The 22,317-nt window shown below is 43.7% G+C and overlaps 1 protein-coding gene across 3 annotated transcripts in view; it reads right to left on the bottom strand.

The window, feature by feature from the left end:
* The window catches only part of Patj (PATJ crumbs cell polarity complex component), a 300,765-nt gene that overhangs the window by 70,569 nt on the left and 207,879 nt on the right, over positions 1-22,317 (bottom strand). For all 3 annotated transcript variants that reach the window (XM_052176811.1, XM_052176808.1, XM_052176809.1), the window contains exons 30-31: positions 19,293-19,365; positions 8,118-8,204 (exon numbers count right to left, since the gene is read on the bottom strand). In XM_052176811.1, coding sequence (XP_052032771.1) covers positions 8,118-8,204; positions 19,293-19,365 — 160 coding nt within the window. The remainder of the gene's footprint in view (positions 1-8,117; positions 8,205-19,292; positions 19,366-22,317) is intronic.

The following is a 22,317-nucleotide window of genomic DNA, read 5'->3' as shown; positions in this document are numbered from 1 at the left end:
TTGTCAGCAGTTCTGGAAGCTCCTGAGTAGACTGGGCCACAGGCACTGTGGTGAGTGATGCCCAGGACACACAGGTCTTCAGCATAAGTGCTTTACATCTAAAAGAGTCTGTGGATTTATAGTTTCCTTTGAAAGACATCACAACCTACATAGGTCTTAGCTTCTTCAGTCTTAATATTAAAGCAGCAACCGAGGCTTCTCCAGGAAGCTAAACTCTCCCTCGGGTGATGTACAGTGGAGGTGAGCAGGGGGTGGAGGTGAGCAGGGGGTGGAGGTGAGCAGGGGGTGGAGGTGAGCAGGGGGTGGAGGTGAGCAGGGGGTGGAGGTGAGCAGGGGGTGGGGGTGGAAGCCATGTTAAAAGGTACATCCCCGCTGGGCGTGGTGGTGCACGCCTGTAGTCCCAGCACTTGGGAGGTAGAGGCAGGTGGATTTCTGAGTTCGAGGCCAGCCTGGTCTATAGAGTGAGTTCCAGGACAGCCAGGGCTACACAGAGAAACCCTGTCTTGAAAAAACCAAATAAATAAATAAATAAATAAATAAATAAATAAATAAATAAATAAATGGTACACCCCCTCCATCTTTGTATTCACAAGGTTGCCTTCCTCAGGGCTCCCCGTTCTCTGCTGTTTCCATACAGGAGGAAAGGGGGTGAAAAAAGCCTAAAGGGGTTTCTTGCGTGCCTATGAAATGGATTTGATTAGATGTTCAGTGTCGATTTTATGACTTGCAAAGGGAAATTTATCATCTGAGCCAATCCCAAGTGCTCTCTGCGGTGGAGAGATAAAGAACAATGGTCTGTGAAAAATGCCACGCAGTTGAATGCACTTGAACTTTACATTGGCAATTTGCACACTGTCACAAGAAACAGTTTCCTGTTCCTCGCGGAGAATCCCCAGACCTTGCTGTAGATGCCATTTCTCTGGTGGATCTGAAACAGGAATGAGACCTACACGGTCACACCTGTTGGAAATACCAGCCAGGAAGAAAACTCTAACAAAGCTACAATCACTAGAAAAACTGAGACTATGTTTTAGAATTAGGTGCCAGTGCTAACATCTCAACCAAATAGAGCCCAGCTTGATAAGTGATATCAGTTCCAGGACAGAGTTCCAGAGTTGGCATGGCATCGTCTCAGACTATCAGCTCTCCCTTCAGTTCCCCACCCCTTTCTTTTTAGAAGCCTCGAACTCCTACACATCAGGTTTAAAAATATAGGCAGCATTTTTCTCACTCTGTGTTTATCTAACCATGTGCAGTGTTCTCTTTAACACAGGACACCGCATGAAACAAAGAAGACTTTACTCAGACAGCAGTTTTTTCAACAGGCTGTTAAATTTTCTTTCTTTCTTTCTTTTTTTTTTAAAGATTTATTTACTTATTATATGTAAGTACACTGTAGCTGTCTTCAGACACCCCAGAAGAGGGCATTACATCCCATTACAGATGGTTGTGAGCCACCATGTGGTTGCTGGGATTTGAACTCAGGACCTTTGGAAGAGCAATCAGTGCTCTTAACCACTGAGCCATCTCTCCAGCCCCTAAATTTTCTAAACAACCTTTGGGGAGAGATGTAGCTGATTTTCTAGAGATGAGGAGAGCTAGGGAGACTAAAGAGATATTATATGGAAGGTTGGGGACATAACTCAGTACTTAAAGTGTTGTGTTTGGTGTTTGATACCCAAGAACCTGCTAACCAACTGGGTGGGCATAGCGGTGTGCAAACTGGAATCCCAGTGCCGGGGAGGCAGGGACAGGTGGAGCCCAGGGGCTGGCTGACTAGGGAGCTTCAGGGAGATTGGGCCTGAGGAAGAAACTTGAGGTGAATGTCTGATTCCCAACCCCGACACGCACACTCTCCCCACCACACATGAGTCTGAAGCTTTGTAATGCCAGGAACGATTATCAGTGTGAGGCTAGCCACTATGTGTTTTTGGGGGGGGGAGGGAGGGAGGAAAGAGGAAGGGAGGGGGAGAGAGAGACAGAGAGCGAGAGAGAAAGAGAGAATGAGAAAGAGCGAGCGAGAGAGAGAGAGAGAGAGAGAGAGAGAGAGAGAGAGAGAGAGAGAGATGAGGAAATGAGAATATAAAATGAAAAACTCTCTGGTGTCTATTATTTTTCATGTTTCCTAGTAACCACGGGACTGTGGGCAGGAAAGTGTTTCATTGGATTCTGTAGTCTGTCAGTGCCCATCACAGTGTTCCTCCCCACAGGTTAGGTGCTCTCCTAAAGACGGACTTGTGCTCTTCCTGGCTCAACACCATCTCTAAGAAGCCTTGTGGCTCAGAAGGCTTCTCAGACATCAATATCAGGGAGTCAGATATAGAAGGTATTGGATGTTTACTGCAGGTGTGGGCACTTCCAGTGATGGGGACAAACAAGGCAGGCAAAGGGTTAAGAGAACCGTGAGAACAGGGTAGACAAACAGGCAATACACACTGAAGAGGCAGTCATCCATCTGCAATAGAACTGGGAACTAGAACTTTTGGATAAAAGCTCCTTTATAGATGAGTCCCCATCCCCAGTTCTGGAGCCATGGGCAGGGATGGCTACTGGGGGAGGGACCATCAGCTTTCCTTAAGGGCGTGGCCTTTGGTAGGTCAACTGTGATCCAGTGGATGGTTGCACACTAGAAAAATATGGAGGGCAAAACTGGAGTTAGTGGGGAAGTAAATCAGGAGGGGGAAGAGAAAACGAGATTAGGTTGTCAGTAGGGAGGTAGTGATGAATTTGGGAGAAGCTATGGGGAGAGTTTAGGGTGAGTATAATCATATCACTATGAAATGCTCCAAGAATTAATAAGGTTACTTATTTAAAAAATTAAAAGCTCCTCTGTCAAAAACATAGCTTGAACATCTCTGGAACATTGTGCTGACTGAAAGAAAGACACTGTTGTGAGGGTCAGGCCCCTGACCACCAATGAGAGCTGTTTTGGATCAAACTGTACTCATGACTCTTAATGGTGTTTTATGTTTTTACATCTAAGAAAAATGTAGACTGAAAAACAAGGGCTTTGGCCCATTTGGATTTTACCTAGGCAAAATGTGGTCTTAATGCCAGCGCCTGTTGACTAAGTCTTGCTTCAGGCAACTGATGCTGAGTTTATGTTCAGAATCATAGTCAATCCTCATAACAAAGAGGCAGCAAAGAGCCAGGCTTGGAGGAGAAGTCAGAGATGGGCATAGTGAGCCCTCTAGAGCAAGGATTGCCAGAGGAGAGTCAGTCTTTACAGAATCAGGCGCTTGGGTTGGACCTGACAGTCCTCACCCTGGGAAAGGTGAGTCCAACCAGAGTATGTTGATATACAGGCACTATCTAAAACTGATCTTCCCTGAACTATCTTTGCCAACCTTACATGAACCAGGCATTTCAAGGCAGAGAGTGGGGTGCTCCTAAGATCTTGGCAGTCCAGCGGATGCAACCCTGAAGTGGTAAGATGAGCTGCCAGCTTCCGCCTGAATTTTCATGCCACAAACTATTTAGGTCAGTGAAAGTTAATTTTGGAAACAGCTCATGTCTCCCCAGGTGTGAGCTTTGTACCCTATAACTTCTAAAATCACCAAAAAGAAACTCCAGGCTGGATGCTACCCTGGGCATCCTGGTTTCTCCCACATGTATGTCCTTGTGCTATAAAGGTCAGAATTCCATTTTAAGACAGACGAGAGCAACAAACGCTACTCACAGCAAACCTGAGACAGACAACTTAAAAACCTGATCACAGAGGCCGCTATATGAACCAGGTTGAAATGATATGTTTCACTTTCACAAAACAGAGAAAGAATACAGGGCACATCTATTGGGGTCATTTTGAGTTGATGACCTTGGGATGTTGGCTACGCCCTAGGGATAAGACTTGTGATGAAGATGAACCCAACTTTGGTCACCCTGAACTTGTGGAGGAAGTTTCTTTTTATTTGATATACTCTTTATTTACATTTCAAATGATTTCCCCTTTCCTGGATCCCCCTCCCTGAAAGTCCCATAAGCCCTTTTCCCTCCCCCTGTTCCCAATCAACCCCTTCCTGCTTCCCTGTGCTGGTATTCCCCTACACTGCTGCACTGAGCCTTTCCAGGATTAGGGGCCTCTCCTTCCTTCTTCTTGGGCATCATTTGATATGTGAATTTGATATGTGAATTATTTCTTGGGTATTCCAAGCTTCTGGGCTAATACCCACTTATCAGTGAGTGCACACCATGAGTGTTCTTTTGTGACTGGGTTACCTCACTCGGGATGACATTCTCCAGTTCCACCCACTTACCTAACAATTTCATGAATTCATTGTTTTTAATAGCTGAGTAGTATTCCATTGTGTATATATACCACATTTTCTATATCCATTCCTCCATTGAGGGACATATGAGCTCTTTCCAGCTTCTGGTTATTATAAATAGGGCTACACACATAGTGGAGCATGTATCCTTATTACATGCTGGGGAATCTTCTGGGTATATACCCAGGAGTGGTATAGCGGGGTCCTCCAGTAGTATCATGCCCAGTTTTCTGAGGAAACGCCAGACTGATTTCCAGAGTGGTTGTACAAGCTTGCAACCCCACCAGCAGTGGAGGAGTGTTCCTCTTTCTCCACATCCTCGCCAGCACCTGCTGTCTCCTGAGGTGTTTTTTTTTTTTTCCTTGAGACAGGGTTTCTCTGTGTAGCCCTGGTTGTGCTGGAACTCACTTTGTAGACCAGGCTGGCCTTGAACTCAGAAATCTGCCTGCCTCTGCCTCCCAAGTGCTGGGATTAAAGGCGTGCACCACCACCGCCTGGCCCTGAGTTTTTGATCTTAGCTATTCTGACTGGGGTGAGGTGAAATCTCAGGGTTGTTTTGATTTGCATTTCTCTGATGACTAAGGATATTGAACATTTCACACAAGGCGCTTGGGCATCTAAAGATGTGGTAGCTTGACAGCCTGGGAACTAAGGCCCAAATAGAGACTAAGAGATAATTATATCACATCTTCAAATCTCAATCCAGATGTCCCTAGATGAGCCCCTCATACACATGACTCTCAAGCACCAAGGACGTTTAGTTCTTAACTCTGATCAAAATAGTGATTTCAATTGTGATGCAACCATTATAATGGTCAGTATCAGCTTACCACTAGTGACAGATCTTAAAATCTAGCACCCCTTCCTAATTCTGCCAGCAATTAATGTGGGGTTGCTGCTCCTCCACACCCCACAGCACCTGTTGTGTTGATTACAGACTTTCTACTGGCTGCAAAGCCACACCCCACCATAGCTCTGATGTATGAAGCCGCATCTCATATCTCTGACGTGCATTTCTCTAGTGCATTTCTCTAGTGCATCTTCCATATATTGACTCTTTATCTGTGTATCTTTAGAGAAATATTAGTGTTTTTTTCCCATTGTTTATCTTAGTTTTTTTTAATTATTTATTGCCAGGTGGTTGCTTAGGATTATTTTGTTACCAGTAATAGCATGGAGAAGGAGATAGCTAAGAAGTCAGAAAAGGTAAATTAGCTTTACAGGAAAACAGAAAATTAGGAGCCATGACAGGGTCTGAGACACCAAGGCAGCAGCCAGCACAGAGGTCAGTTATAAGAAAGCAAGGAGCACACCCCTCCAGTCTACCCCTTTCTTCCCAACTAGCCACCAAGCTTCTAAACATGGGAGCCTATCTCAAGCCCTTTAAAAAACACAGCCAGGCATGGTAGTACATACCTAAAACACTCCAACTCCTCAAACCCCCAAAGGCAGTCAAAATATTTAGAAATAAGCTCAACCTTGACCATAGGAGGTTTTTTAGTGGATAGATAAAAGCCTCCATTCTGCAGAAACTTGTAAAGTTTGTTCCCATCTACCAAAAGGAGTCTGTGGCAAGGAACACAGGGGTTCTTTTGGAGCCTATTAGCATATCAAAGCTCATGCTGGCCTGCAGGCTCCTCATGATCCCAAGTACCCAGGAGGCATTGCAGAATCCATGTTAGGGTCCCGCCCTTCTCCCTCCTCCTCATTCTCCTATAGCTTATGAGCTCGCTCCCTCCCTCTGCTCCTGCTTTTCCCACTATGTTCTCTTTAGTCTCCATCTGCTACTGCTCTTCCCTCTCTTGCACATGGCCCTGGCCATGTCCAGTCTGCTGGCCATGTTCAGTCTGCTGGCCATGTCCAGTCTGCTGGTCATGTCCAGTCTGTATCATTCTCTCTCCACTCTGGACTCTCCCAGATGCCGCGGGCTGCTCTCTCTCTAATATCCACAATAAAAGCCTTTCCCTTCATCACAACTGGAGCAGTCATGCCATCAATTAATGACTGACGATTGATTCCCTACCTCTGCCCCACTTCTATGTGAGCACTAGAGACCAAATTCAGGTCCTTATGTTTACATGGATAATACCATCCTCTGAGCCATCTTTCCAGTCCCAAGACCACATTTTTTTTTTAAAAGACAAGGTCTCATTATGTAGTTTTTGCTAATCTGTGTACAAGGAACTAAACCTAAAGCTAGACAGATCTGCCTGTTCCTGTCTCCTGAGTGCTTCAAGGTTTGTGCCAGCACAACAGGCTAAGGCCAAACTTGCAATATTTTATATGAGACCACTTATATTATGCTAGAAAATGTGTCCAAATTCAGGCTACCTTTCCTTTCTCAATTAGACCATGCATAGAATTCACTAGAAATGGTGAAGGAAATTTTAGAATATCAGAAAATGAGGAAGATGGAAAGTGAAAAAAAATAAAGGGGAAAGAGACATAATAAGAGGGGGAGTCCAGTAATTCTTATGTGAATTAGTATCTAAGAACAAGCTCGGACTAGGTACACATGTAGTACACACACATACACACACACACACACACACACACACACACACAAAGACTTTTAAAGTGATTTTAAAGTGAAGCTTAATACTTCATGCCTCTTAGGCTGTCTGAGAGCCATCTCTTACTATTGGGGCCTAGGATCAGAGTGGATTAAAAATGGCTTCTCTCTGCAGCCTACAGGGGAGCCTTGTTGGTACTATCCAACATAAGTTGTACTTCCAGACATAAGAGACTGTCTTCCTTTCCTTTTCATTTCTTCTGGGGATTAAATTGGAGCTGCTACAAAAAATTATGTTGTTTTTAAACACCTTTTCTCTAATGTACCAACAGTGATACAGTGTCCCAAAGAGTTAACTTGTATTTAAAAGAATAGCCTCTCAGTACAGACATGCATTCTGACTTTTGGAAGAGAAAGAGGGCTTCTCATGTATAATTATTGCTTCTCTTGATACTGGCAGTCTTGAGTCCTAAGGAGATCAGCCCAAATGTGGTTTGCTACAATTTCTACTTTTGCTGAAGATATAACCTTAATTAGAAATAACCTTTCCTTTATACCTGAACAAATTTGCTCATTGTTGGAGATACAATCGAAGCCAGTTCCAATACATTAGTTTTTCTAAAAGTTGAAGGATGATAAATAAATGGATGACTTCTCATACTCCTTCAAGTAAAATAATACCGCAACCAGATTTAAACTCATATAAGGGACAACTTTCTGGAGATCTATAAAACATTTTGAAACACAGAAGGGCAGGGGAAAAACCCACATTCCTTTGTAATAATTGTGGCCAACTTTGAAGGGATTTGCTACAAAGGCACACTGATCTATGTAAGGAAATTAACTTTATGTCCTTATTTATAAAGGAATGGTTACCACACTCATGGATACAGAACGCAGAAGGGAGGCTGATTTAAGTAGACAACAACAAGATGCCCTATCCATCTAGAGGGAGAGGCACTGCTTCTCTCATCTGATGAATTTCTAGTCCACAGGCAAGTAGGTATCTGTTACTAGGAGTCAAAGACATCATTTCTTCCTGTGTTAATAAAGTTCTTTCAGTCCAGACTCTGGAAATACCCAGCGCTGACCTGGATTGGAAGGAGTGGCTGGCTGCCACTTTAGTCCTAGACAGCACAGTTCAAGCATGGTGGGAAGACCCTGTGCTCTGAGAACTAGTCACTCTTGGAAGGGAAAGCTCTTTCCCTCAGAGCTCAAGGTACCTAGTGACTGAGATGGCAAGCAAACGGTGCGTCTAGGTGGTAAGACATGCAGGCCCTCTACCCTCCGCCCGCACCCCTCCCTGGGCCAGGATAAAGAACAGGCAGGATTCTCACCAGTTTGGAGCTTTCTGGATCAGGCAGGTGTTTAGCATCCACACTGCTGTCTTCCTCACTACTGACAGGTTCAGTGCCACCCAGATCCTATGGGACAGTAAAAAGGAAAGAAGAAAGATGTTATTCTTCATTCCCACCATGTCAGACGACACGCACTGCACAGCCTTGGGTGTCGAATTCCTAATGCTACAGTGGACACTGTTTCCAAGTGTTTTATTCTGCCATGTTCTTTTGTAAGGGAAGGCCAGAAGATGTCTGTGTCCATTTGTGTTATTAGGCATTGATGCCTGCTTTCAGTGTCCCTGCTCTCTGTGACAGGCGCAGGATGGCAGTCTCAGGTCACATCCCTTGTTTTTGTCAACAATCATCAGGACTGGGTACCTGGACTTAGACTTTGCTAGCTCTGTAAAGAGTCCAAAAGGTGTCTGAAATCCCAGGTGCTGTTCAGTGTGTCAGCAGAAACTACTGTCTGGCACTCCCTCATGGAAGGAGAGAACCAGCTGCCTTTGTCTCCTGACACCTCCCCCAACACTAAATAAATGTAATAAAAAGTAAATGGATTTTAAATACTAACGAGTAAGGGTTGATTTAGCTTTGACCTAGGTATCTCTACTTTTGCTAAGAGGCATATTCTACTTTTGCAAGACACGGGCAACATTTTACAGAAAAACCTAACAGCCAACTCACATTCTATTTTTAGGCCGCTGTTGTTAACTTGGACCTCAGAGTACTTAAATTAAATTAATTCTAAGCCCCTCCTCCTCCTTAACTCTACAGATTCTGAAGTCATGAAAAAAAATCTTTCACTGCTTCAGTTTTATACATACTACATATTAGTTGTTTTTAACCCTGGGTCTCTATCTCCCCTCCACTAAAACCTTTCTTGTCACAGTCCCCTCCAAGTTTCTGTCTTTGTGTGTGACCCACTGAGTTCAAAGAGTGTCGTGCTTGAGCACAGGTGAAGGCTGTTTACTGAAACAGGGACAAGAAAATGCCACTTCCTTTTCCAAAGATGGTTAACTGTTGATGGTTGCCCTTGTGGGGGGGGGGTGGCGGGGCCCATGGACCTTCCCTTGACTGGGATCTGTGATGAAATGCTGACTGGTCCAACCCTGTGCAGGTCTGAGGGTCTGTCGGCGCTGTGAGCAGTGTGGTGAGTAATTCCCATAAATTCACAAAACAAGTCTAGAAACACACACAACAGACACCACAGGACAAACAGACAAGAAAGCCTGATACATATTGGTATGAAAGATGATAACACACACACACACACACACACACACACACACACACACACACACAAAGTATGGTTACAAATAATTATAGCACCGGTTGGCTAAAGTGTTCTTAGTTTCTTGTATTCTGCAACTGTACTATAAATAAACAAGCACTGTGTTAGATAGTCTGTGCCCTTCTCTTTATTTTTCTTGTATGTGGATAAAGTCTTGGCACAAGAATGCATTAAAGACACATTCTGTGTGGGAAAGCCATCTGGTATAAGTTATACCCAGTATAAGCAATAAGCCTAAAACCCCAACAGCAGCAGTCTCTGGTTAAGTGTCCGAACAGGTTCATTACATCACATATATTGGTTGCAATTCTGGACACTATGTCTGGTGGCACTGCTCTTTACCCCTGGAGTCTTCATTAGAATTATTCACCCAGCCAACATCTTGTCAATATGTATGACCGATTAGGCTCTGTGTCAAGTTCTCCTAAAAGGCACCAGTATTGGGCCTCAGCCTTACAGAACACAACAGCTGTTTCTGTGACCAGGAGCATCTCACAAGTGCAGCTGCATTTAGGATCGCCTAAAACCACAGGGTCTGCCATTAAAAGCTCTACTCTGCATTTGCCTTGTGAATTGTACTGCACTGTCCTATTTCATTCTGCTTCCACTTGATGCTGGGGTCAATAAGCAGTGTAGCAACCTGGTTCTTCATGAATCTATTTTCATGGCTTAGCTAGTTATAAACACTCTAGTTGGATGGTGGTATGTCCTTTGAGTGCAAGAACTGTCAAACAGCTGGAAGGACAAGGTCTGCACCAACAGTCTAGAATACTCACTCCTGGAATTCTTGATCTCAGCTGAAGGCCCTGGCAAGTGTAGTGAAGGCTCATTGTATTACCTCAGTTTCAAAAAGTTTGTGCCAGACTTTGGCAATCAGAGGCCTTAGTGAACTGTATATTAGTCTCACCCCTCAACCATCCACCTACGCCTAAGAGAATGCATTAATCCGAAGTAAACCCTAAACTATTTGAATGTGACATATGCTGGGACTGAATAATAAAAGCCTAGTGGGAGAAGCCCTCCTGAGTTGCCGCCCCTGCTGTTGCAATATAGAGAGGCTTTTCTTGGGTCTTTCCTATTTTTACTATTGTGGACTGAGCTGGTCACCAGAAGAAAGAAGTAGTAGGAGCTGACACCAGAGTGGGTAGTGGGCTCAGGCTGAGCTGTGAACATGGAAAGGCAGCCAGCTGCCTCACTGCTGAAGGAGAGATTGATTGTTCAAGAGAGTAGCCAGGACAAAACAAAGAGAAACAAGCTGGGAAGATGATGTTGGTGGAGTTTTGATAAAAGGCTGTAAAAAGCCCGGGGAAGAGAAGCTGCTAGCTCTGGCCACTGGAAGAGTTCCGGAGAGCTGTCAAGCCTATGTAGCAGGAACTGTCTGTCTACAAACAAACAAACAAACAAACAGCTCCCAGTGAAACAAGTACTGGGGTACTGTCATCCGCCACAAGTAATGATTCAGTAAATGATGGGCCATACACAAAGCAGCTTCCTTCCAGATGTCTTAAGGTTCCTACTGCTGTGATAAAATACCACCCAAAAGTAACTATGCTTACACATCTCAGTCAAGGTCCATCACCAAGTCAGGGTTTCTTAAGGCAGAAACCTGGAGACAAGACTCCGATGCACAGGCCATGGCGGAGGACTGCTTACTGCCTTTCGCATGGCTTATACACCCCATGACCACCTGTCTAGCGTGGCACTACCCATGGTGAGCTGGGTCCCCTCACTTCAATCACTGAGAAAATGCTCTGCAGGCTCGCCTAGAGGCCAATCTGGTAAGGACATTGTCTTCCAATTAAAATTCTCTTCTCCCAAATGACTCTAGACTGTTCTATTGGTGTAAAAACTAGCACACGTATCATACATTGATGGTAACGCTGGTGTAAAGAGACTACAGTGCCACAAATCACCTAAAAGCACAGCATATACAATTATGTACAGGCATATTACTTGATAACATGCTAAATGACTACTTACTCACCTATGTACCCATTATACTATATTCATATTGCTTTGCAAGACACTTCTCTAAGACAATGTACTATTCCACCAGCACTCTTGTGGCTCCTGTTTATGGTTTCTCTAGACGGTATCATCACCGCCTCCATCATTCATTAGAATCTCTTCTGCGTCCTCATTATGTATGCAGGAATCTATCTGAGGAGACTGAAAAATCTTTGATACCAACATCTGTGCTCGTTTCATGACCTTTGTCTGACGCAAGTATCCAGTCCTCCTGGGTCTGCCTCACTTCAGAGGCCACGCTTTATGTCCACCCGTTAACATCCCTTCTGTTTTTAGCTGGACATGCCTCCATTGAGGACAAGTCCAAATCCAGATGGAGAGGAGACTCAGACTAAAACCAAAATCCAAACCAACCACATAAATGAAAAAACACAAAAAAAAAGAAAGAAAAAAACAGAGGAATCGAGAATGGCTGAAACAGGCATGTACTTACTTTTTCTAGACAAGCTAAAGGTTATACAAGAGTGTCTGTGTTGAAGCAACTCAAGAACAAAATTGTAACTTCACTGAGAGGTTACGGCTCACACAGCGAGAAGCCTTTATAATCCCCCACTCGCCAAGAACCCTAAACATGGCAAACAGTCAGAGACAGGAAGAGGAAGGAGGTCAGCAGCACGACTCCAAGGAACCAGGATCCCTGGTGGCTTGAGGGCCATCTGGCTGAAGGCAAGTGGCTGCTGACAGGGCAGGTCAGCTCATCCAAGGGCGGGCGGGCGTCCGCTTCCCTCACACTGAGCTGCAAACCACCTGCTCAATGTGGCTGGCTTAGCCCAGCCTGCTCACAATTCCCCCAGAGAAAGGCAAGTCAGGACCATAGACAAGGAAACGCAAAGGCAGTGTGTGCATCAACAGTGTGTGCATCAACACAGTGTGTGTGTGTGTGTGTGTGTGTGTGTGTCTGTCTGTCTGTCTGTCTGTCCATCTGTCTGTCTGTTTTACTAAGGACAATTTTCCAACATTTTCTAAAGTTCTAAACTTCCCTTTCTCTCCTGGGCTCACTGGTAATCTCCAAATTAAGGTGATGATTTTTTTTTTTTAGTTTAATGTTCTAACTTTATTATTATTATTATTTTAAGAAAAGGAATGGGGGGCTTGAGAGATGGCTCAGCGGTTAAGAGCACTAACTGTTCTTCAGAAGGTCCTGAGTTCAAATCCCAGCAACCACATGGTGGCTTACAACCATCTGTAATGTGATCTGATGCCCTTTTCTGGAGTGTCTGAAGACAGCTTCAGTGTACTTACATGTAACAAATAAATCTTTAAAAAAAAAAAAAAGAAAGAAAGATGTGGGAGACCAAACTGTGGGAAACCAGATTTTCAACATCCCCCACTTTGAGAATCCCCTTTTGCTGACCCCTTGTTAGAAGCCTCTTTTACAAGGATGATTGTGGGAACCAACTGGTCCTTAGATAAACACCTGAGGTTGTTAGAGAAGAACCAGCATTCCAGAAAAGCCATAAGATGCCTCAAGCTGTCACCAGCCTGTCGCCAGTATCCACACCAGATGTCTTCCCTTTCTTCTGTGCCTTTAATCATTCTCCTCCAGCCCCTCCTTATCTCTCCTTACAGTGTGCTTAAAACTTTCTTCCAGTTAATAAACAGACCTTGACACGAACTCCTGCTGCTTGTCTCGCCCTGTCTTTCCCGCCCGTTTCTCTCTTACAGGCTGGGTTCTTCTTGGCTCCCTTAATAACTAGGTCCTGCAAAACAGGATAGAAAGAAAAGAAAAGGAACAGGGCCACACTGGGCTGGGGCTCAGGCCAGAGAAGTTTCATCTTGCAGTAGATGAGAACAAATACAGAGACCCACCTGGACAGTACACAGAGAGTGAGGGACCGTGGAACAATCTGCCTTAAATGGGCTGTCTTCACCAAAGCTCAGGAATGAAGTAAAGGAAGCAGAAAGACTGTAAGAGCCAGAGGGGATTGTGGCACCAAGGAAACAGTGTCTCCCAGACACAACAGGACTGACATATATGAACTCACGGAGACTGTGGCAACATGTAGAAGTCTGAACAGGTTCATGCCAGATAGCCTCAGAGGCTATCTCCAAGTGACAACTACTTGCAAAGGAAAAACTTGTCTCCAATGGAGTCTAACTGGGCAGGGTATATAAACCACACTTAAGGACAGGCCTTGTGGCCAACAAACTCAATGGTGAGTTTTGTAGATTTTTTTTTTTTATCTCAGTGGTCTTTTGCATGTATATTATGGCCCTGGTTTTCTGTTTGGATGTTTTTGTTTTGTTTTCTTTGTGTGTATCTGTATGTGTTTCTGGTGCCTTTTTGGGCCATCTATCTATCCACCCACCCGTCCATCCGTCCATCCACCCGTCCATCCATTCATCCATCCGTCCATCCGTCTGTCCATCCATCCATCCATCTATCCATCCACCCGTCCACCCGTCCATCCATCCATCCATCCATCCATCCATCCATCCATCCATCCATCCACCCGTCCATCCGTCCATCCATCCATCCATCCATCCATCTATCCATCCATCCATCCGTTTGTCTTCTGTTTTGTTTCCTCGTCCATCTGTCCATCCATCCATCCATCCATCTATCCATCCATCCATCCATTTGTCTTCTGTTTTGTTTCCTTTTTTCTTTTGTAAATTTGCCTGTATGTTTTCTTTCTTTTCTTTTCTTTTTTTGGATTTGGTTTTTTTTCAAGACAGGGTTTCTCTGTGTAGCCCTGGCTGTCCTGGAACTCACTCTGTAGACCAGGCTGGCCTCGAACTCAGAAATCCACCTCTGCCTCCCAGAGTGCTGGGATTACAGTGTGCGCCACCACTGCCCAGCTTGCCTGTATGTTTTCTAAACAGATGCCCTAGAGTTGGATGAGTGGGGAAGATCTGAGTGAAGATGGGGGATGAGAAACCATGACAGGAACAGTGTATGAATTTTTAATAGTTAAAAAATGTCTGAGTGTGTGTGTGTTCTTACATGGTGTGCGCATGCGAGAACACTCACACAAGCAAGAAAGCGCTGACCCTGGAACCAACCAGCCAGCTCCCTGGGCTGATCAGCACTGCAGTGACAGACAGGCTCTATCACATGCAGCTATTACACTGGTGCTAAGATCCAAACTCAGGCCCTCATGCCTGAGCAACAGGCACTCTACTGAGTCACTCCCCAGCTTCCTAACTCAATAATACCTTGAATACTGGGGCTGGGGCATGTACTGGTATACCTTGTTTGCTAGTTTACTTTTCCACTCCTTTATTTTCCTCAATATACAGTTTTTCTACAGATTCTTACCAACTGGATAGAAAGAACCTTCAGGGCAAACATTACTTTATTTGAGAGCAGAGCATCAGTCTGGCTAAAGGGTTCTTGTGGTTTAGAAGGCACGTCTAACAAGATTCTTCATCCAACAGGACAAGAATACATCAATAGAAACAACTGTCCTTCTCTGACTTGAGATGTCACTAAGCACTGACTGGCTTGCTGGGATTAAAGAGAAGTGCCACCACACCCAGCTTAGTTGTCTTGATTTTAAAAATAAGATTCACATTTGTGGTCTGAGACTGTGCTACGTCTGTGTCCCTAAATCCGATGCATTGTTTCAAAACACCACTCAGGGTTTTTAACTCTCACCACAGCCAAAATTCTTAAATACTTCTTTTTGAAAAATAAAATTCTGTTTACTAGATATGACAAATTGAATTTCTTTCTCTTAACAGTTATCCTGAACTTCTTCACTATCAGATGAGTCAGAATTCCAGGCAGGCAGTGTGCAATTAAAGGTAAAGGAAATTATGGTAATGGCTGACCCTCTGGAATCATCTCCGCAGCTCTCCAAGGTTGGCGCTAACTCTCACCAGCTATTCAGAAAGCACAGCCCTGGGGCAAAAGGGACGGAGAAGCTCTAGTGGTAGGGACAAGATCCAGGCTTCCTCGGGGAGGCATGACACGAATATCTAACATCCTGGGTCTATCTGAGCCCTCCCTATCTCTTATGGGATCACTGCAGCGACTTTTTAACAGAGGTTGCCAAAGGATGGCTGGATGAGGAAAATGAGACTTATAAATACAATGTGTAAATCTACCCGTATTAATAACAGTAAGAATAATAATAATAACAATACTCAAAATACTTTGTGATGACACAGGCAGGTAACATGGATAGATGAGTCAGGTATTCAAAGTACAGCATCACATGATTTTACTTAACCATGGATTCTAAAACACTTTAGTCCACAGAAGCAGGGAGTAGAAAGGTGCTTATTAGGGGCAGGAGTGGTGGAACTGAGAGGATGCCAGGCAAGGGCTCCAACATCTCAGCTAAACCGGGCAAATAAGGATAAGACACACAAAATTACACTATACCTAAAAGCAAAGCCTGTAGTCTTGAAAATATCTAAGAGGTTTTTTTGTTTGTTTGTTTTTTGTATCATGTGTTGAGTTAGGATATTGTTATATAGCTTAGGTTAGCTTGAAGCTCTTATGTAGCACAGGCTAGCCTTAAACTCGCTATTTTTATCCTTGGCCTCAATGCCAGGATTATAGATATGCAGTACTCTGAAAGATTTCAAGTAATCTTATCATATACACACATACCATCAAAACTATATGAAGGAATGCATGCTATCTAGTTTGGGTTAGCTATCCCATAATGTATACATATTCAAATAACAAATAATTTAATAAAGGAAGAAATCCTATTTTGTTCGTAATCATTGAAGATGGAAGGTTCCAGAAGCTGGAATGTTTGCTTGAGCTGTGGTAATATGAGCACAACCACAATAAGCTACCAGTGTATGTCGGGAACAGTCTGCGAATTTCACAGTGCTAATTCTAACAGGATGAAGATTTGAACTGCAATGTACCTGACTTCTGAGCTTGTGCTTACACACTGTGCTACACAATGCCGTCTGTGCTTACACACTGTGCTACACAATGCCGTCCGTAGCGGTCTCTCCATGGCCAAGTGTGTACAGAAATGCTGACAGTGTCATAGAAACGAATAGCTGTGTGGACTCTTCCGACTTAGGACTCGATTCTCATTATTCCCCTTTGATAGACTTAGAAGAGGCTTCACAGAACAGACAGGCTTTGAGAGGCTAACTGCCTTTACCAAGGCCACACGAGCAATACACAACTGGAAGAAAGACGATCAAACAACATCACACAACAATACATCACACACTGGTTTGATAGTCTACTACTATAATTTTCTCTGACTCTCCTAGCACCTAATGACACAAAATAACTTGGCTAAAACTAGACAGTCACTAGAACCACCAGCACAGAGAATGTAATGCAAATGGCAACACTGTAACAGAAATTGTGGAGCTGCATGTTTAAAAGGGGGGGGGGGAGGTGGAACTGGGGAGATGGCTCAGCTGTTAAGAGCACTGGCTCCTCTTTCAGAGGTCCTGAGTTGAATTCCAAGCAACCACATGGTGGTCCATAACCATCTGCAATGGGATCTGATGCCCTCTTCTGGTGTGTCTGAAGACAGCAACACTGTGTTCATATACATAAAATAAATAAATAAATCTTTAAGCAAGCAAGCAAGAAAGAAAGAGGATTTATTTTATTTATGTAAGCAAGTTGTTCAACTTAATTCTCCATCAACTGAAATACTGACACCAGCACACCACATTCAGCTATTGCGATTAGAATCTTGAAAATTATAAACTGAATAATTTCTATTTCATATACATTAGCAGCATGCTTTATTTAAAAAAGCAAAATCAAGCCAGGTGTGCCCCCGCTGAATCCCAGCACCTGGGAGGCTGATGCAGGCAGATGTCTATGAGTTTGAGACTAGCCTCCAGCTTGGTCTGTATGTGAGTTCTAGACTAGCCAAGGCTACAGAGTAAGATCATGCTTTAAAAACAAACAAACAAACAAACAAAAAAACCCCAAACAAACAAAAAGGCAAAATCAGTCTTTAAATGCTCATACGATGACACTCTTTTGAATGACACCAAGTTAATTTTTCTGGCTAATTAGCAGAAAGATTAAGGTATAACAAAAAAAAATCTTTTTTTTTATAGGTGACTATTTTTTTAATCATAACTTACCATTCCAGTGATTAGCACAATTTTTAAAAATGAATTTCAAGAGCCATTAGTATATACTATAAAGATTGAGTTGACATTTAACTAAATAGCAGCTCACCTGTGCTGAACGCTCTCTGTGGCATGAGCTGTACTAAGTCCTTCCTATATACTACTTCCTTCATCTCCATGACAAGTGCACAGGACTCGGTGGTCATGGTCAGGTATGCATGACCGGAATACCTGCACATGGGCTCGTGGGTATATGATTTAGCCTCCGTGTCTCTTCTCACAGTTGGAAATAACAATAATAACTATCTCAGTCTGGGTACAAGGGTCATGAAAGTAACAGTGCCAGCACCCAGACAGGGCCTGGCATGGCTAGCAGAGCCCTCCATCACCTGCCACGTGAACCCCCAGCACAAAGCTGCAGGTACCAGCTGGCCAGGACCACACTAATGAAAGCATGTGGCTGATATTCACAGTCATTCCCAAGAGAAGAAAACAGATGAAGCCACCGTGCTTTTATATAGCTTTGTATAATCTGTGATCTCAATCATCTACTGGGGTCTCAACATTTCTGCACATACATTATTTAATCCCAGCAATAAGGCAGAAAATATTGTTACTATTATGCAAAAAATTAGAATGTGGGTCAGGGGGTTAGTGCAACTGTAGCTGTCCCAGTCTCCAGGCTCAGGACAGTTGCAGGGTCTGAACTGGCAGTTTGGCTGTGGGGCCAGCCCTCTGTCAGATGTCTTCTATTTGAAGTCTTTCCTCGCCATTCCTACCACAGTCTCTTGGTGTTATCTACTGAACTCTGGGCCTGATGCATGCTACATCTCCAGAATCTTTGAGGTCTTAAGTTAAAAACAAAACAAAACAAAAAACACCAAAAAAAAAAACACAAAAAAACCCCTTAGTGTTAGCAAGACTGTTAAAATCATGACAATGAAGACAATTATTTGAATTCTGGGCCTGATGCATGCCAGAGACTCTAATGCTACATCTCCAGAACCTTTGAGGTCTTAAATTAAAAACAAAACAAAACAAAAAACACACAAAAAAAAACCCCTCAGTGTTAGCAAGACTGTTAAAATCATGACAATGAAGACAGTTATTTACTGCTACAAATTTTTAATTTGTAGCTTATTTGACAATAACTGGTCAAAACAGATAAAAAAAATGCAACTGAAGTCACTTCTGATTCAATGGTGACTGATTTTGATTGGATTCAGACATGGGGTGGGGTGTACACCTCACAGAGTGCATGACAGGGTGTTTCTAGACATGACTGATCTATGCAGTAGAAACTGAGAGGGAAAGTCAGAAGCACCATCCATGAGGCTGAGGGCCCAGAAGGAAAAGGGAGAGAGAGGGAGACGTTAGGCCACAGGTGCAAGTGCCAATCCTCCTGACTCGGTTATCATTGCCGCAGTGTGCTGAGGACATCCGAGTCCAGCTGCTTTTGCCCTTCAATGCAGACTCACACCAACAAGGGTTTGACTTCAGTGACACCTGGGACTACACTGCAGCTCCCCTTGTTCTGAGCTTCCAGCTTCGTGGACTGAGCAGTTCAGGGGCTCTCTGGATTCCGAGTATATAAATGGCCATTGCTAGGTCATCCAATAAATCTGAGGAACTCTGTAACTCTGAAGAGGTGCGTTGATACATTTATTTAACACTGTTTTATACCTTATAATCATACCTCCATAGCTTTCTATCCTAGCTAGGGAGATTTGCTAATTAACAGATATGATGTGATTAAAAATCAAAAGTCAAGGTTTTATGGAAATGAAATATCCATCGTGTGTACCGAGAACTGTTTCTTACAACCTTACCTCAACAGGTGACAGGGAAGGTGATGGTACCGGGAAGGAAGCAACGGCCATCTGATTGACTGCATCTTCATTTCTGTGAAATGGACAAACAGGAAGAGTCGGTACTTGAGTTAGGTTCCTGACTCAAATTGTAAGTACTTTCTTACTTCTCAGTTCAAAATGAGCAGAGTGTGCGCATGTATGCGGAGAGATCAAGCATGCAAAGCTATTACACAAAGATAGGTGTCACATTTAAGAGATACTCAGATCTGGGAGTCAGTCAATCCAGCTTATAATGTCTGATGTTGTAGAAGATAATTTTAGAACAGTGTCAACTCTTTCAGCATGGTGGCATGTCAGTTTTTAAAGTGCACAGTCTCTAGGTCCTTGTCATGTCTCCGGTGTGTGTTCTTTGAACTGGAAACATGCCCAGGCTTCTCATGTGGCTTCAAACTTCACTCTGCCAATGAAGGATGTCAGGGTGTCCACAACAGGCCCTACATGGCAGACTGTGAGGAAGAGTGATGGATGGGGACAGCACAGCTCTACAAAGATCATGCCTTGTGGTTATGTGGATGCTGTGTGCCATCTTAAGTGAGCAGAGTATGGAAGAGCTGGGATCTATCTAATCAGCAGGGGAAAGGTACACAGCCACCTCTAAAATGCCAGTTCTCATCATCTGGCCCATTCCTACCACGTGACCAGCAGACAACAGGCAGTGCTGTGTAGGAGATCATGACTGTCTTACACTAGTTACTCATTATGCAAGGACAATATAACTATGCTAAGATTTACTTATGTGAAGTCTTATCTTTCACAAATAAAAGCATGGAAACTGACAACGATGGTTTCTGCTTAACACACAAAACCTGGCGATGAAGTTCAGTGAGAGATCATTTGCTGACTATGCGTGAAGCTCCGAGTTCAACCCTGGCACCAAGTAGGGGGAAAATAGAAGTAGGACCTGATAATGTCTTCGCACATAGAAAAGTGACCTGACTAGGCAGCTGGGTAACAAGTCTACTGGTCCGTGTCATTCCTGCTTCAGACTTCAGTCATGTCCCTACTTCTTTGAAAGGCCTATCTTCATTTAGTTTATAAACACCTATGCATACTTCTCCAGTATGATTTAATAACTTCAACGAGATGACGAACTCCACTAACAAAGGCTACACTTATGTCTTCTACATCCCACCCAGCCTTCTCCTGAGCTCACTGTCCACACACTTCACTCTCCACTTGAAGGGTCACTACCACATGTCTGACAGGCATTCTGAGAAAATCAGAACTCACTATTTCCCTCATTCTCCAGACTGTTCTATAGCCGATTCTCCTTACCTGAGTGCTCACTAAGACATGCCCTCTTGCTCATCCAGTCTCTGAAATTTGCCCTGCCAGTCAGTTTTACTCATATATAATGAATGCAATTTGACTGTGCTCATCCCTTTCCCCCTGTACAGAGCCTCTTCTTCCCTGAAAGTTCCTCTCCTACTTTCCTGCCCATGTTCAACTATAGGCATATAGTGTTTCATAGGGTCGTTTGCATGAGTATGGCTGGAAGCTAAGCGTCTCTCCAGAAAAAAAACTCATTTCTCAGTGGTATTTCCAACCCATGAACAAGTCTTGTGATTCTATGTTCACAATCTTTCCACTGCTTCCCATCCTACCCTCGATGCCGGATACTACCATTTCTCACCCTAATCAAAGAAAGCTCTGTATTTGATTTCCTGTCTCACATTTTCAGCATCTGCACTGCAGTCCACTCTTCACACAGCAAAGTTATTGTGGTCTTGATAGATAAATCTGATTACAGTCGTAACCACCCCTGCCTCCTTCTCTTTATCATCATCTTCTGTTTTGAGACCGAGTTTCCTGTAGCCCATACGGGTTTCAAATTTCCTATGTAGAGGATGATGACCATGAACTTTTGACACTCCTACCTAATGTGATTATACTTCTATTCTGGCTTTAAATCATCTTATGGCTTCTTATTCCATTAAGGAGGCAGTCTACTGTGTAACTCATGGGAGAAACCCAGCTATAGCTGTGGAACTGGGAGGAAATCACTTTTCACAGTTTTTGTTCCTTCACTGTTAAAGAAAGCAGACTGAATTATCAGGATGGTGGACATTCTTTGGGGAATGAGGCGCAGTGTAAAGAATTGAAGGGGGTGAGAAGATGGCAAAGTTGGGAAAGCACCTCCCACACAGGCATGAGGATCTGAGTTTGGATCCCAGCTTCCAAGAAAAAGCTCAGTGCAGGCTCTAGGCACTGAGAACATGGCTGCACACATGCTTCATGGTCATGAGTAGCTGTTTCAGGACATCCGCTTAAAATTTAACGATTTTCCGCAAATTAGTATGACTTCAATGGCATTTACAGTCCACTGATTTTATGGAGAGTGGCATCCTAGTGACTTCAAAGAGGAAAGACACAGGAGAAGGAGAATAGAAGGAAAGGGCTGACATCGCAAATAAGCAGCAGGTCACATGACTTCTGGAGTCTTTCCCTCAACAGTCTAAGGGGCTAGCTCCTAAAGGATCGAACTTGTTTGCTCGATAATCAAGCTTTTGAACAAAAGTGGAAGTTTCTTAGGCACCCACATGAAATACAACCTAAAGTTGCAATTGTTTGTGTTTTCATAATCATCGTAAAATCGTTAAAAACTGTTAAAGAGAGATGATGGAAAGAATTATTCCAGGGTACATATCCCTTTGTTGTGGTTCGAAGATTCCCATCAAATGCCTGAAACCAAAACAATGGATCCTACCTATATTCAATGTTCACATATATTGTGTTCTACTTTTCTTTCTGTTGCTGTAATAAAAGCACTCTGACCAAAAGAAATTTAGGGGAGGAAGGGCTTTATTTGACTTAAACTTCCAGGACATAGTCTTATCACTAAGGGGAGTGAGGGCAGGAGCTCACACAAGAACCTGAAGCAGAAACCATAGAGAGAGGCTGTTTCCTGCCTCAGGCTTAGCTTTCTTAGCAGCTCAGAACCACTTACCCCGGGATGCTGCTGCCCACAGTGGCCTAGGCCTTC

Source organism: Apodemus sylvaticus, chromosome 3 (assembly GCF_947179515.1).
Source record: "Apodemus sylvaticus chromosome 3, mApoSyl1.1, whole genome shotgun sequence".
Lineage (NCBI taxonomy): Eukaryota > Metazoa > Chordata > Mammalia > Rodentia > Muridae > Apodemus > Apodemus sylvaticus.
The sequence above is the reverse complement of the archived record's forward strand: the minus strand, read 5'-3'. Positions and strand labels throughout refer to the sequence as shown.